Source organism: Tricharina praecox (assembly GCF_024521635.1).
Source record: "Tricharina praecox strain CBS 144465 chromosome Unknown BZA05scaffold_22, whole genome shotgun sequence".
NCBI classification, from domain to species: Eukaryota; Fungi; Ascomycota; class Pezizomycetes; order Pezizales; family Pyronemataceae; genus Tricharina; species Tricharina praecox.
The window spans coordinates 400,634-416,585 of NW_026250424.1; the positions used below are offsets into that span (position 1 = coordinate 400,634).

Here is a 15,952-nt window from a genome sequence, read left to right on the forward strand (position 1 = left end):
GTTCTCGGAGGGAAGGGAGGGTGGGCTGCGACTCTGCGAGTGGGTGTGCTGAATCCTAACGTTTGGCTTGCGATTGGGTGACGGGGGGGAGGGGTGGAGGGGTGGGTGGGGTGAGAAAGCAGGCAAGCAAGAGAAGGCGGCTGCGACTCTGAGAGGGGATTCGAGGATTCGAAACATCCGACACTGCGATATCGTCCAATCGAATCGAATCAAGAAATCGCTGCCATATATGATATGGTAAGTGTGAGCTCTGGAGCAGGAGCCTCCACGTAACCAGCGCACGCTTTCGGCAACTCGACGAGGAAGAGGAGGAGGAGGAGGGGGAGGAGCAGGTGGAGGATCTCCTCCAATCGGGCTCGAGCTCGATAAACAAAACGATGAAACATGTTGGTCGCTTTCACTTCCGGAAACGGATATGGATGATCCTCGGGCGTCCATGTGAGGTACGTACTCTACCTTGGGTACTCCAGGTACTCTACCTACAGAACAACCCCACCCCCACACCCACGACAACAACAACAACAACTTGCGTGTCGGATAACGACTACTGTACATACTCTACATACTCTACATACTTTACAAACCCAACGACACATCCACCCACCGATCGCCGCCTCTATCCCTCTCTCTCTCTCTCCGGTTGACGGCTTGGGAACTGGAAATCGGTGGGAATCGGGGGGCGGGGCACTGCGTGCGCGCTGTAGGTACTCTATAGTACTCATCGACGTGGATGGTAGCATGGAGCACCAAGCACCAAGCACCAAGCATGAAGCATGAAGCATGTACCTGGTAGGTACGTGTGTGCGGTGCGGCGGGCGCGCAGGCGGGGCTTCAGCTCGGGACCGTTATATACTCTACCGCTACTCTAGGTACCGCAGAGTACTAGTACACAGCTGCGGAGAACGATGTCATGGTACATGCACGTGAGTCAAGCCCAGCCCAGCCCAGCGAACCGCTGACTCCGACGTGACCGCTGGCCGAGAGGAGGGAAAGGAAAAGGAAAAGAAAATCTGTTGGGTCGCGAAGGCATTGATATAGGCAGGCCTGCCCAGACTACGTATGACCTGGTACGACTATGGATATCGCATCTTGGATTCGTGGTAGGGCATGACCATGATCCATTAACGAGGGCGTTTCGTTTCTTTCCGGCGAACATTCACTCAACTACCACTCTAACTAGCTCTTTCAGGGCGGCGGCGGCTACCTAGGCCTGAACTCGAGCTCGACTGAGCTCGACCTGGAGCGTTTCCATGCAATGTGTCAGAGCGATAATACTAGTTATGGTACATACGGCGGTACCGGTTGCAGCTTCTGGAATCTGGAGACGATATCGATATCGATAGATACGTACATGCCGAAGCGAGAGTCCGCAGTCCGCAGTCGGGCGGCGTGGGAAACAAGGACTGTTTGGCGGCGGCGGGGCGGTGGTGTCTGCGATCGTGGGAATATGCGATTGTGTGTGGATATTGACCGTTCGGGAGTCTGGATATCAACTAGCTGCCGTTCGCTTACTCGCTTGCTTGCGCATCACCATCGTCATCGTCCCGCTCAGCAGCGGCCGGCAAAGCGAAGCAACCAAATCACATTTCTTCTTCTAGCGATGAAGACGAGCAGACGACGATGGTTCAGACTGACTGGCAACTGCATGATGCCTGGGACGTGCATGTTCACGTGTGCAATGGGCAATGCGCAATGGGCAGTGGGCATGGCAAAGAAGAAGAAGACACTGCGCATGAATGTAGGGCATGAAAGACATCTGCAGCTGCAGCTTGCAGCTGCGCAGCGGGCGCGACCGCGCGTGGGTTCGAGGTTCTTTCCTGCTTTCTTTTTTTCTCTAGAGTATGATGTGGAGGGGGGCGGGGAGGGCGGGGGTTCTTGGTTCAGAGACAAAAGAAGCAAAAGAAGCAAAAGAAGCAAAGCCGTCATGCGATGAGTTTGCGAGTGAGGTGAGTGAGTGAGGTGTGAGTGAACGGCGAATGCCTCCTTGCAAACTCAATTCAATGGGACATCTCTCCTCAGTCCTGCGATAATGGCACCAACTACTCTCGGTATAGTAGGTAGTAGGGTACCGAGACGGATTGTCACAGATGGGCAGAGAGCGCCCGCGCAAACTCTCTTTACTCTTTTGCTCATCCAGCTTGATTACCACACATACCTATTCTATTCCACCTATTCGGCCGATACCCAGAGCAGGTAGAGTAGCTGGCAGGAATGCCACCACCACCACCACCACAGTCCGCGGCGAACAGAATGGTGAGACCAACGATGACGTTCCGCCTGGCCGGCCGGGCTACATAGGGTATCGTACAAACTTAGAATTACGACACTTCGCTTCCGAGCAGCAGCGGAGTGCATTTCCATTTCCCAAATCGAATCGAGAAATGACGACAATCCCGCTCAAGCCTCGGGCCCTGAGGACAAATACAGACATAATAGAGCAGAGCGGTGGGCCTCGATCCTAAGCTTTGTGTGTAAGCTTTGTACATACTCTAAGGAGCGCTCGCGTGGAGCGTGGAGGGAAGTCAGTGCGGCCGGCCGTGGCTCTTGGGACATTTGCTTGTAAGATTATGTGGCTGGCTGGCGTGCTGGCGTGCTGGCGTGCTGGCTGGCTGGCTGGCGTAGTTATGCACACATGAACTGACCGTTGATAATGCTTGAACAGCAGTGCCCGCACCCGTGCCCGAGGAATCGCTCGATGGAGCTCTGAAGCTCTGAAGCAGTGAAGCAGTGAACCGCGGCAACCGGAAGTCCGGAGGTCCCGGAGGTCCCGGAGGCCCCGGGGTCCCGAGGTTCGGAGGGCTGCAGTGCCCGAGTCGATGGCGATGACGGCGGGGTGCAGTGGCAACTGGCAAGTGCCCGAGAGTCGGTGACGGCGGGAATTCGCGTTGTACATACTATGATAGACTTCGGCGCGCGTCCGCGGCGTCTACGGTAGGTATGCTGGCGATGTCATGGGTTCGCATTGATGTCGCCCCCGCCCCCGACTTGCAAGTTGCAACGTGCTGCGCTGTGGGGTCGACTGCGTGTCTATGTATGAGGGAGAGCCCCGGAGAGGCTGGTAGATTGATGCTAGATGCCAGATGCCACATGGAGCGGGATGTCCTTCTCGCCTGCGGCGTAGATACCGATATACACATGGCGCGAGGTCGGCACCTACCTGCTTACCTATGTGCATACCGTACTCTGGTATCTACTCTAGTCCCCGCCCCCGCCCCCGTGCATCAGAGAAGGAAGGAGTACATAAGCAATCGGAGCATGGCGTAGGCGAGCCGGTAAGGCGCTCGAAATCCTCACCACTTGTAAGTTGTGTGTAGCCGAGTTCTCATCCTCCGGGAGTGCCCCTGTGTCCCCTGTGTAGAGTACGGTACTCATTGAGCTGAGCGAGCCCTTGCCGAGGCTGGCACCTAACTGGTACCGTACCTATGCGAGACTCGCACCGCGCCGTTTCGGTCTCTCTCTGCTCAGGCACCAGGCACAAGCACGATTATGGTACATAGGGCATGACGGAGGCTCACTTCCCTCACTTCCCTCACTTCCCTCACTTCCCTCACTTCCCTCACAACCCTCACAACCCTCGCAACGAACCGAACAACGAACCGAACGGCAGCGTGTGCAGCCGCAGGTCCGCAGCCGCATTCCACACCCACGCTGTTCGCAATGCTCAATGCAGAGTCGAGTCCAGTCCAGCCAGAGTCAAAAGAAGCAAAAGACAACGCCGTGCGCGACGATGAGGATGAACCCTTGCGGATCCAACGATCTAAGTTGGTGTACTACTATAGTATAGTTTAGTATAGGTACTATAGTGTGGTAAATAGTACGCAGAGTAAACTTCGAGGCACGAGGGGACGAGAGGGGATCCCGACGAGAGGGAATCCCGACGAGAGGGGACGAGAGTGCCCTCCCGTCCGGTGCGTGTCCGCACAGACTTGACTTGGGTCCAGCTCATCTAGAGTAGAGTACTCCATGTAGAGTAGAGTGTGATATGATATCGACAATCGGGGTGTGTGGGGCAACACCCGGCCTCCTCGTCGTCTGCGACCCAGACACAGAGAGGGGGTACACTGAGCTCACGAGAGCTCGAGTCTCTTATTCTCCTTTGATGACAGACGTACACCGAGTCTCCCATCCCCAATCTCCAACCTCCAAGCGAGCGAGCAACAACGATCCCATTGGTGTTCTGCCATTTGCCATTGTCGCGCGCGGAGCTCTCAATTTTACCGGTTCGTCCGGCACCACCACCTTCGTTCGAGGCCCGTTTTGACGCCTTCCCCCCTAGAATATTTTCTAGGGAGGCTGTGAGTTGGGGTACTGGTACAAGACAAGAGAGAGAGAGGGGGTGTGGTATGTGGTAGTTGCGGTGGGGCGGTGGGGCGGTGGGGCCTGCGGCCTGCGGCCCTGCGCGACGGATAGGATAGTTATCCCTGAAGGACGATGGACGATGGACGATGGACGTGGACGAGTGCCACTCGCCCGGCGCCTGCAGAGTGCCCCTCCGCCTATCGCCAGCCTGCCTACTCCAGAGTCTAGAGTTTTACCTACTCCAAGCCTTTACCCTCGAAGGGCATCGCACCGCACCGCCGCGCCTCAATACCGTACCTACCTAGCAGATGGCCACAGACAGACCCCTGCGCGCCCCATCGCACCCTGGCGAATCAACCCATCCATCCATCACTCCTGGCCTGGCCTCCCCTCCCCTCCCCAAGCAGTCGCACTTCCAGTCGCACTCCCAAGCGCATGGTTCCGCATCGCAGGCATCGCAGGCACCGTAGCTTCTTCTTTCTTCTTCTCCTCCAAAGTAGATTTGCCTCCGTGTGTGTGCCTGTGTGTGCCTGTGTGTGTGAGTGTGTGTGTGTGCTGCAGGGCCCATACAAGTGTAGGTATTTATCATGGAGGCCTGCCCCACACACACACACCTCGTGCTGCTGCTGCTGCTGCCCTCCAGTTAGTTAACTACAGCCTACTTACTTAAGTACTTACAGCTGGGAATCCTACTTCAATTCACGGGAAGGAAAACGAAGTCAGCGACTGCGACTGCGAGTTCGACGATCATCATCATACTCATATATCAACCCAGACAGCAACAAAAAAAATAGTCATCAGTTACATACATCAAGTACCTACGTCCACGGCCTCCTACGTATCACGATCACTCGACTCGGTAAACTCGCATTCAGTATCATACATACACATACACAATACACATACATACAACCAGATTTAGCCAGCTCAAGTGTTGGGAAACACCCTCGGATTTGATTTGCAAACCGTCGACCGGGCTGCTCGAGGCTACCTTGCTATCTGGGGCCTTTCTCCCCACGTTTGACCATCACAACCGCGCAAGATGACTTCGTCCGCAAACTACACATGTCCGGAACCTTTTCTACCGCTATACCAGTTCCCGAAACTCAGAGGAGGTGAGCCGATCTGCTACGCCACCGAGTTGTGTACCTATCGGGGCTTGTTCTGATGGTGGATTTACAGATATCAATGCTCGGTTTTGTACACCGCTTCCCATCAAAGGATTTCCAGAATGCTGTCTGCCATGTCCAAAGCAAAACTATTTCTACCCGGACCGTATGTCACTCATCATCCTCCTCCGTATTCTTTCCCGCCTCGGTCTGACGATTTCTTTTGGCTTTGGCAGGATTCCAAAAGATGATCCACTCGACAACTTATATCAACCTCGTCAGCGTCGTCTGTTGCTGCTTCCTCCTAATTAGCTTTGGCGTGCTTCCGATAGAAGCGACACGCCGCCACTACCTGAGTGTTTGCTTGACCGTGGCGGTTTTGTTGATGCAGGTACGTGACGCATACACTGCCAACCTGTGCATAGTACGCAGAGCCACCCCACTGACACTACTTGATAGCTGTCCTTTGTGGTACCTCTGGGAAACCAAATGAACCAATGCTACGACCTGATCACGCCCCACGACATGCACTCAAGCGTCAACTGTGCGCTCTCGGGTGCATTGCTGTTGGGTGGAGGCATGTGTGCAGTGATGTGGGGTATGTGGAGCCCTCGAGTTGAGCCGAAGGATTCAGTCCACTGACAACAGCTTAGTCTTTCTGCGAACCCTTTCGCTTCACCTTCAGATTTGCTGGCAGGTTGTACCTGGCAACAAGTTCTTTGTGGGTGCCCAGTTGGCCGGATGGTCGATCCCGGCGGTGTTTCTGGCAGCCGCCATGTCCGTGACCGGTGTCTCTTTCCGCTTCGGTGAATCTTGCCACATCAACTCGAAGAATGGCATCCAGACATTCTGGGGCCCGATGCTTGCGATGGCGGCAGCTTCCATCGTCACGCAATCCATAACGTCAGTATACCGTCCCCCGCAACACCGCCCCCGCAGTTGATGCTGACTCGATCTATAGGTTCGGATATGTCACTCAGGTCTATCTGCGCTCCCTGTTCGAGGAGAAGCCATCGAACACTCAGGCCTCCAGCGGTTCCAACAACCCGTACAGCACCAGCCTCAGGACCGTCACCGCGTTCCAGGCTTTCCGACGCATCCGAAGAGTGCTTGCGCTTCAGTGGCGAGGAATCTTTGTCGTTATCATCATTTTGGCGGACGTCATCTATTTTTCGACCGTCTTCCTGCAGTTCGATGGGACCACGCAGAGGAACGAGACGAACCAGAGCCATGCCCTGGATTGGCTCCTGTGCATGCTGATCAACGATGGCGATAAGAACCAATGTCACAAGCAGGCGAGCAAATTGGTGGTGTCCGAAGGGACAGCGTTCTCCGTGCTGTTTCTGCTCTCGGTATGTCTAATCCATCGCTGGCCTCTTAATTCGGCCGTGTTAACATTCCCGCAGTTCAACGGCATTTGGGCGCTCATCTTGCTCGGACGACCCAGCATCTATCCCGCCTGGTTCGCCATGATCAAGCAATGCTTCGTGCCCCTGAAATCGCCCGACGAGTTTGTGTCATACAACGCTCGACGGATCTCGGAGCCCACAAACTCGTCGTACGAGATGCTGGAGAGCAAGACGCGACACACGGCGTCCACCGCCGACCTCAACCTGATGAAGCCCGAGCCTTCCATCGTGCGGACAGACCTCACCAGCTCGCTGCGCGAATACAACCCGTCCACCTTCTCAGCGCACATGCGAGGACGGCCGACGCCGAGCATCACCACCGCGTCGGCGGTCCCCTATCCCACCTACCACGATCTCGAGTCCGGTGGGAGTCGGAGTCCCCCGCCGCCCCCATTCTCGCCGTTCCACGATCTACCGAATTACGACAACAGTCCAGATTCTCGGAATCCGCCATCGTTCTCTCCGTACGCGGACAATACACCCAACCGAACACCCGTTAGCGGAGGTCCGAAATTCCCGGAGGGAGCCCGAATTGGCTTTGCGAAATAGACGCATCGAGACCTCGACGCCTCTTTTTTTCTTTTTCTTTGCTTTTTCTGTCTTTCTTTGCTTTTTCTGTCTTTCTTTGCGTTTTCTTTTTTTTGGTTGTTCCCTTTTTCCGCTTTTTATCCGTCCTTGTTCATATTGGCGACTTCACCTCTTTGGGCCTTTTAGCGGGTTATATCCCTCATCCTCCGCACCCTCGCTTCGTTTCCTTTCCTTTCCTCAGCATTCAGCGTTTGTTTTGGTGTGTGCGGGTCATATTTTTTTTTGTATTTATGTAGTTTTACAGGTTTTTTTTTCTCCAACTCGCGTCCTTCCTCGGGCTTGGGTGTGGTTTCATGTATATATTATGATTTTTTTCGAGCTTTTCCTGGTGGGCTGGTGGGCTAGTCTTCTACTTTACTCTAAATGGAGGGGGGGTTGTGTATTTTTTTGGGGACGGGGCGGGGGACGGGGCGGGGGACAGGGCGGGGGACAGGGCGGCGGGCGCGGCGGCGGGTGTTTATCTGGAGTATAATGGGTGTCATTTTTTTCCATTTTCCCCACAGGTTGGTTTTTTGGGGGGCTTCTGACGGGATATGTACCACTACCTGACTGTGTATTTTTTTTGTTGTATCGCGGTAGATACGTTAGTAGCATATCAGATACCCATCACGAAGATTGCATTTGCACCAAGACCGCAGGATGTATTCCCAACGAAACGGCGAAACTTTTGGCGGGTCCTGTCTCCACCATCATCATTACCACCAGTGACCACGACCCTCGGAACAAGTTATCCTAAGCCCGGGTTCAACCGTCCAAGTCCAACCGTGAGTCCAAGCCCGTCGAGAGTGGAACCCACACCTCACCTCACCTCGGCCCCTTCTTCCTTCTTCCTTCTTCCTTCCCGGTCCGGTCTGTTTTTCCGTGGAAAGCAGGAAGCAAGGATTACCGGTAGAATCATACATACTATGTACACGATAAAAATTCTTTCGTTCTGGACGATGGAAACCTGGTCGGTTGGGGCGATCGTAGGTATGTACTCTATGTACCCTATAGTGATCATCGATGTTGAGTACTACCTTCTTCTTCCTCCGAGCGCGGACTGGCGGACTTGCGGGCTGGTGGGAGGACTGGTGGGCTGGTTGGTGGACTGGCTGGCTGGCTGGGGAGTGTGTTTCCTCCTGTTTCCCGACTGCGGGCCTGAAGCCGCGGACCTGGAAGCTGGAGGCTGGAAGCTAGAGGCTGGAGACTACCTGGAGGTTGGAGCCGCGAGTGTTGGGCTTGGAGCTTGATGCTTCGCAGTCCTGGCTTCCAGAAACGCCACGGCGGCACCAGCGGAAACGCCATGGCGGCATCGGCGGCGACCGCGGTGGTGGCGGCGGCGAGGGGTAGCCTACCTACTAGTAGGTATTTAGGACGGGGGAAACGGTTCCACGTGGGTTTTGGTTACATGACCACATGCATAGCCTTGGCCGCATCGCCTTAGGTACATGATGTAGGTACCAGTACGTACATACATGCAACGCCTTTTTAGCCGTGGTCCGTGGATAATGCGCGCCCGCCGCTGCATATGTAGCGGGAGGGATGGGGTTGGACCTAGCTAGCTGCGATTGTCGGGCTGGTTTGTATCTATCATATGTAGAGTAGAGGCGTGTGGAGGGGAGGGGACTGGAGAATCATCGTATCGTACGAATCCTCTGTTTTTCCGTGGAGCCATGGGGTTGTGGGCAGATCTGGGGGAGGAGGGGGAGGGGAGGGGCTGGCGAACTACTTCAGGTACTCTACTCTGGATTCGTATGCTCAGGGCTGGATACTTTATACTAGAGTATTGCGATTGAAGCGGATGATCATCTTAGAGTAACTTTCTCCACCCACCAGCCATCCATCCAGCCAGCCCACCAGCCATCCATCCATCTATCTATCCAGGGAAAATCGTCTGCGCGACTAAAAATTGGTCACTAGTAGGTAAGTTACCCCTCGCCCCTGCCGCGATATTGGTTTGCGCTGCTGCTGCGAGGAATCGCCGAGGATTGTTTGGGCAGGAGCTCGAGGGGGCGGAAGCTTCGAGCATTGACGGCCCTACTCCACCCTACCTACTCCACCCTAGGCTAGGTAGCCTAGCCCGCGAGGAGTGGGGAGCGAGGAGCGAGGAGCGAAACGAAAGCGAAAAACAAAGCGAAGCCGTGTCCGTCCGTTGCCGAGACTCGACTGCGCCGAGTGCGCCGCGGTGACAACGTCGCACCTTCTCTCTGACACTCCCTCTCTCTCCGTGGTCAAAGGTGGACCCGCTTACGCCGAAGCCGCGGGTTTACAGGTACATACTGCCTATGTACTGGTGCATACCTTCAGGCCGGCCGCGAGTTGGACGATCAAGCACCATACAATGCTCCAGTCTCCAGGTACTGTAATCGACGCAAGTTTTCGCAAGTTTTCGCAAGTTTTCGGAAAATCCTCGCGAGAGAGCGGCCTTCCTGTTATGTATGTGTATGTGTGTATGTGCATCGGCGGCGGCCCCCATGGACAAGGAGGCAGGCAGGTACCCAGGTATGTACCTACATATGCCACTCAGTAACCATGTGCGGCGGTTAACGTCGTCCTCACCGTCGTCGTCGTCCTACATAGTCGTCGTCCTCCTCCGTCGCCGCCGCCGCCGTGCAGTCGCGAGTGCCTACCCACCTGCTAGTACTCTAGCTGTAGGCGGAATGTGTGGCATCCTGTCGATTGCGGTTATCGAAACTACTGTAGAGGGAGTAGTGATGAGATGTTGGGCACCCCACAAGTTCGTCAGCGACTCAGCGACTCGGCGGGCTGGGGGGGTACTCTACTCTACTATATCTACTCTACTCTATATTATGATACACCGAGCTCGCTCGTCTACTCTATGTACTACTATATAGTAGCCTGAATCGACCGCGCAGGGACGAAGGGGGACGAAGGGGGACGAAGGGGGACGAAAGGAAGGAGAGCGGGGCCGCGGCGACCGCGGCGGGTGCTTGCATATTATGCAACCTCCGACCGTCTCGGAATGAGGGATGAAGGATGAAGGGATGAAGGGATGAAGGGATGAGTGGATGAGTAAATTCGAGTGGATTTCGAGTCCCTGGAAAAGTTAGCTAAGCACCGAGTATGTGTGTCGTGTGCGTATGCGTGGAGCCCTGAGGTGACAGGTCTTCCGTGTGAATTCGGTGCTGACCGAACCTACCACCATATCCACCATCATACATACCCAGGTACACACATCATAAGTACCCACTACCCACCGCGCGTCCCCGCCGCTGCTCGATGAAGTTCTACGTCTCGGATCCTCTCGCCGTCGAAACGTACCGTCAGTACCTGCGTAAGGGGGCTCTGCCTGTAGACTGTTTTACCTACGTATCCGGATTCCGCCCGAGTTTGGTTGGTTTATTGGTTCGTCCGACGACGACATGGATGCCACGACCAGGAATCCAGGATGCTCGCCGAGGGGATCGGCGTCTGGCGGCCAGTCCGGCGGATGACGAATTTACTTAGTTGCCGGGAACCCGCGAAGGCTAAGGGGGAGCTAGGTGCGGATAGGAATGAATGCCCGCACGCCCTGTTGGGCGAAGTTTCGGCCCTTCGGCGGAGGGAGTAGGGGCTATAGATATGTACTTGGGTATGTGGGTACTCTAATGGATTATGGTAGCCGTGTCGTGGGAGCTGTGAATCCTTCTACGGTATATATCCTTGGACGGTTGGACTACGATGTGCTCGATTGGAGATGTGATGACAGGATGACGGACGCACCTACGCTGCTGTGAAACGCATAGCCGTTGCGATACCCCCTCCCCCTTCCCCTCTCCCCGATCAGGCCCGTTACTCTCTGACCACAACCTCGATCCAGTCGCCGGTGAAGCCTCTTTGGAGCACATAGATACTCCAATAGGCACTTACATAGACATCCCCACCTAGCAAAAACGTGCCAAACGTGCAACAAATCTCCCCACCTCTTCTCCGCCCCTTCTCCGCCCCCACAGGCAGCCTCGGAATCACCCAACGAACCATCCTCCATCGCGTTACATCCCCCGCTGTCTGTCCGTCTCCCGTCAGCTAATTAGAACTCTAGTCGACGACTACTGAGGACTACTGAGGACTACTGAGGACTACTGAGGACTACTGAGGCTTATGTATGCATTCTAGGTAGTTGCCGTGATGCGGGATCTGGTAGGTAAGGCGGGCCGGACCCGAGCCTCGAGAGTCAAGGCGGATACACGTGCTCGCGAACCGACTCGCCTCGAGGGGGTGCGGCTACTGCCACACACATACGCACACAGAGATACGTACCTAATGTACCTAATAGTACCTGATATACGGAGGGCAGAGGAGAAGGGATATGTACTATGTACCCGGGTACTCTGGAGTACCCGGATCTCTGCAGATGGGTAGATGGGTACCTACTACCCACCTTGACGGGTTTCTGGAAGCGAGCACTGCCGAATTCTCTCACAGGCCTGGTAGTCTACCATACGCACGTCACGGTGTGTGAAGGACGACGAGGAGGAGAAGAAGAGGGGGAGACAAGCTTTGAGCCGTTGACGGATGGGCCGCGGAGGGTAGTCCGGATTTCGGGATTCTGTTGTGCGAGTGTGTGTGAGTGATCGATGGCTGGCGACGAATGTCGATTCGTTCATTCCCGCCGTCTACGGGCACCGCCGTACCTATTTTCCCGTCGCGGACGGTGGGGCCCAAGTTCCAACTCCCTACATACTATACATAAACCCCCTAACCTTTGTCCTTTGTCCTTGATGTGCCAGTTTTCCATCCGTCCGTCCGTCCGCAACACCTTCGCGTGAAACTACTTTCCACTGGTTCGCATCGCAAGAATCGCACGCATCACATGTTGGTCGTCGACTCGGGTCGTCACTTCTCCGGACTTACCGGGTTGGTGGGGGGTGGGGTGGGGTCGGGTGGGGTCGGGGGCCGTGCTACATAGGCGTATAGCGGAAAAGTCGAGTGATACTGCATGTTCACATCCTATCCATTTTTCTTCTTTTCTTTCGGGTTTCAAGTCGGAAGTTGGGCATGGCCGCTGCGGGCTGTGAGGTCGTGAATGGGTGCTCCAACAGTCAAGTGGTACTCTACCTAATCCACTCTATACACTACTACTGGTAGGTATACTGATACACAGCATGCTCACAGCACCATCCGCGAGCCGTGGCAATCCATCTTGCCGTCCGCAGAATCTGAGCTGAGCGGAACAGGACTCGAAATTCCATCCATCCATCCATCCATCCATCCATTATCATATGCTCAGCCCAAGTTACCCAAACACCTACCTACGGCAAGCCCTCCGAGTCTAGCAGCGGTGTTTCTTTTCTTTTTCTGCTTATTTGTGCTTATTTCTCACTGCCACCACCACCGTCGTCGTCGTCGATCGGACGGGACGAAGCTCGGCACCACGTGAAAGCAAGCTTTCTCTCTCCGGTTCGGCCCGAGTTCTAGTTCCACGGTAGTTCGAGTCCGTGCGCGTGTTTCTAGTTGTTTCTAGCGTCTTGCCCCGCAAAAAGAAGCAAAGAAGAAGAAAAGAGGGAAAAAGAGGAGAAAACAAGCAACAAGCAACATGCCATGCTATGCCATGCGGGACGATCAACCGACCGCGGTACTTCACGATGTGACTGTGGGGAAATCACGAGCACGAGCACAAGCACAAGCTTGAGGCCGGCCGGAGCTGCCGTCGACGGACACATAGATATAGAGTTCTCGTCTGGGCCTAGGTACTAGGCAGCATAAATAGCAGGCGAGTTTGCGGGGAAAGCACCGCGGGCTTGTGAGTTCCCGAGGAATATGTAATCGTGGAGAAAAAAGTGTGCTGAGTGCCACTCCTCTCATGTACATACGAGTACATACGATGAGCCATTAAATGTGTGTTATTAACGCGTGATGCGTGACATCGAGATAGGGATTGTGTGCAAATCTCATCATTGTATTCTACCAGACTATGCATGCATTGAGCGAAAAGAAGAAAAAAAACATGACCCGATCCTCCCAGAAAGCAAAGACAAGCAAACGCCATTTACGCCGTCCGGATTAAAATACACTTATTCATAAATAAATAAAGACATTATCGGGCACGCACAAGTTGTGCTAGCCATCTTACTGACCGCCCTGTCCCGAAAACGAAATCCTCACTCTCTTCGGCCCAGGCGTCTCCACCTCGGACACGCTCTCGGACTCATCGTCCGCCTTGCGCTTACGGCTGGGATTCTTCTTGTTGCTCTTGGCAATGTGTGATGTCTGGAGCCGTGGTAGATCCGGAACCGTCGGGGTGGAGCTGGCCGTCACGGGCGTGGACTCTTGCTCCTGCTGCAACTGTTTTATACCGCCAAGCCCGCTTAGTCACCATCCACGCACACACAGTCTTGGATCAGGGGGAGGGGAGAGGGGGGCGAAAGAATACCTTGGTTGCATACGTAAGCGAGGATAGCGAGAAGATCCGGTCCGTGTCGTTTAGGGCTGTCTTGCGGCGCGTCACGCCCCCCTTGATGTAGTTGTCGAACCCCTTGATGATGTTGCCGTTCTGGGTGTCTTCGAGGTACGCTGTCTCGGCCTTGTAGATGTTGTCTTCGTACAACGCCTACGACAGAGTCAATAGGGATGCACGGCATCAGAGGCAAGGGGGGCCATACAAGTTGCTTGTCGTGATGTCGCTTCTGATGGATCAGATCACGTAGCTGCTTCTTCACCTTCTCGTAGTACGCGACGGCTTGCTCGCGTGTGTGGGCTTGGGCGACCGGCACGGGCTTTGCTACGGGCGTGGCGGGAATCGTGGGAGCTTCTGGCATGATTGCGACGTGTGCAGAGGTGTCGTAGGCAGTTTGTTGTCGAGGTCCAACGTCGCGTTCGCGGGGTTGACGTGTCGTGATTGCTGCACAAGCTAGAGTTGTAGACTAGCGTCAATGGGCGTGAGCTGGACTAGGTATGTAAGCGCCGTGTGGTTGCGGGGTTGGCTCTGGTGGATAGCGTGGCCGCTGTGCTCGTGTGTAACAACTCAGCACTATGCACAACCTCCACCCTCAATGAAACCCATGAAACACACGCACCAGTAGACCAGCCATTCCATTGTTCATGATCACCGATAGTCCCGAATAACTTATTCTCCCGCCATAAACCACCGACACCCCTCGGACCACCGTTATCGAAGCCATTCCATCATGTCATCCAACCCACCGCCGTTCCTCCGTCGAGCCCGGAAGTTTCCATCGGCCTCGGGCATCGAACCCGACAGCAACGCCGCCGCGACGAATGCCCGCATGTCCACCCACGCGCCACAGGTCCAGAACAACGGCCTTCCGACGTCGCGGAACTTTAAGCATCTCCGCTCACGGTCCGTGTCGCAGGCGAACTTTGGGGCTCTGTCCTCACACAGCCACAGCCACAGCGAGTCGTCATCCACAGCTTCGCGCTACGCACGCAAAGCCGCATCGACGGCACAGCTCTCGCAACAACAGCAGCCGATCACCATCGAGGGATTGATCAGCAAACCCCCGGCTTCCCTCACCGAAGCATTGCAAGACCTGCGACACTTGATCTTGACCCAGGGCGTCGCGGCGGATGCCGATGGAAACTCGGCACTGCGCATCTACATCTGGTCGATCCTCCTCGGCGTGGGACCCATGCGGACGAACGAGTACGTCGCTCTCGTCAGGCGCGGAGCCTCGAGTAGCTACTCCAAGATTCGCAACGACACGTTCCGCACGCTCGCCACGGATCCGCTGTTCCGTCGCCGCGTCTCGGAGTCGTCCATCATCCGTCTGCTCAATGCGTTCCAGTGGAAGATGAAGGATACAGGGGTGGACGCACAGGACGCGCAATACGTACAGGGAATGAACGTGATCGCTGCGCCGTTTCTCTACGCCGCTAGGAGCGAAGTGGAGGCGTTCTCGCTGTTTTCCGTCTTTATCCAGCGCGAGTGTCCCGGCTACGTGCGTCCGACCATGGAGGGCGTTCACTCCGGGCTGAAACTGGTCGACCAGTGCCTCGAGACGGTGGATCCAGTGCTGTTCAAACATCTGCAGAGTAAATTCTTGACTGCGGAGCTGTATGCGTTTCCATGTAAGTCTCTGAGCCCGCGATTACGTACCGTCCCATTGCTAACGAGTGTGGTGATAGCCGTATTGACTCTTTCTGCATGTACACCGCCGCTGCCGGAAGTCCTCAAGCTCTGGGACTTCCTTCTAGCGTACGGTGCACATCTCAACATTCTCTGCGTTGTGGCACAGTTACTACTGATGCGCGATGACCTGTTGGGCGCACAGAGTCCCATGAAGCTGCTACGGCAGTTCCCGCCTCTGAACTCCAAGACCATCATCGACGTCGCCGTCGGTCTGGTCCGGAGGATACCGCCGGAGCTATTCGACCAGCTGGTGGAGCACGCGCGGTAACTCACTTATTTCCTTATTTTGGTTGTGGTGCATGGAGTGTGCGGGTGTCTTTATTCATTCATGCTGTTGGGGTTCTGATTTTACTGTTTTCGTTATACCCCGGCTCCGCCTGTGTGTCCCGGGGAGGGGTTACGGGCTGGGACATTCTTTATATACCTCTGCACTTTTTGTCGGCGTTTCATTTTGTTTTCCTCATGTTGCCTCTGCGGTT

General features: G+C 55.2%; 5 protein-coding genes across 5 annotated transcripts; 4 read left to right on the forward strand and 1 right to left on the reverse strand.

Moving 5' to 3' along the window:
- Positions 1 to 5,155: 5,155 nt before the first annotated feature.
- BZA05DRAFT_130315 (uncharacterized protein) lies at positions 5,156 to 7,538 on the forward strand. The gene is made up of 7 exons (XM_051478785.1): positions 5,156 to 5,414; positions 5,482 to 5,574; positions 5,645 to 5,799; positions 5,868 to 6,006; positions 6,062 to 6,311; positions 6,370 to 6,760; positions 6,815 to 7,538. Exons 1-7 carry the CDS (start codon positions 5,342 to 5,344, stop codon positions 7,364 to 7,366), a joined length of 1,653 nt encoding a protein of 550 aa, XP_051337129.1. The 5' UTR covers positions 5,156 to 5,341; the 3' UTR covers positions 7,367 to 7,538.
- Positions 7,539 to 8,154: 616 nt separating this feature from the next.
- On the forward strand, positions 8,155 to 8,734 carry BZA05DRAFT_405881 (uncharacterized protein). The gene has a single exon (XM_051484441.1). The coding sequence runs from the start codon at positions 8,311 to 8,313 to the stop codon at positions 8,632 to 8,634; it is 324 nt and encodes a 107-aa protein (XP_051337130.1). The 5' UTR covers positions 8,155 to 8,310; the 3' UTR covers positions 8,635 to 8,734.
- A 736-nt stretch (positions 8,735 to 9,470) lies between these two features.
- BZA05DRAFT_405882 (uncharacterized protein) lies at positions 9,471 to 10,300 on the forward strand. The gene is made up of 2 exons (XM_051484442.1): positions 9,471 to 9,894; positions 9,944 to 10,300. The coding sequence occupies exons 1-2, from the start codon at positions 9,726 to 9,728 to the stop codon at positions 10,237 to 10,239; spliced, it is 465 nt and encodes a 154-aa protein (XP_051337131.1). The 5' UTR covers positions 9,471 to 9,725; the 3' UTR covers positions 10,240 to 10,300.
- Positions 10,301 to 13,258: 2,958 nt separating this feature from the next.
- On the reverse strand, positions 13,259 to 14,253 carry BZA05DRAFT_405887 (histone acetyltransferase subunit NuA4-domain-containing protein). The gene is made up of 3 exons (XM_051484443.1): positions 13,987 to 14,253; positions 13,758 to 13,934; positions 13,259 to 13,669 (listed from the first exon to the last, which is right to left on the reverse strand). Exons 1-3 carry the CDS (start codon positions 14,140 to 14,142, stop codon positions 13,454 to 13,456), a joined length of 549 nt encoding a protein of 182 aa, XP_051337132.1. The 5' UTR covers positions 14,143 to 14,253; the 3' UTR covers positions 13,259 to 13,453.
- Positions 14,254 to 14,296: 43 nt separating this feature from the next.
- BZA05DRAFT_130360 (rab-GTPase-TBC domain-containing protein) lies at positions 14,297 to 15,914 on the forward strand. The gene is made up of 2 exons (XM_051478786.1): positions 14,297 to 15,412; positions 15,470 to 15,914. Exons 1-2 carry the CDS (start codon positions 14,512 to 14,514, stop codon positions 15,739 to 15,741), a joined length of 1,173 nt encoding a protein of 390 aa, XP_051337133.1. The 5' UTR covers positions 14,297 to 14,511; the 3' UTR covers positions 15,742 to 15,914.
- The last annotated feature ends 38 nt before the right edge of the window (positions 15,915 to 15,952 follow it).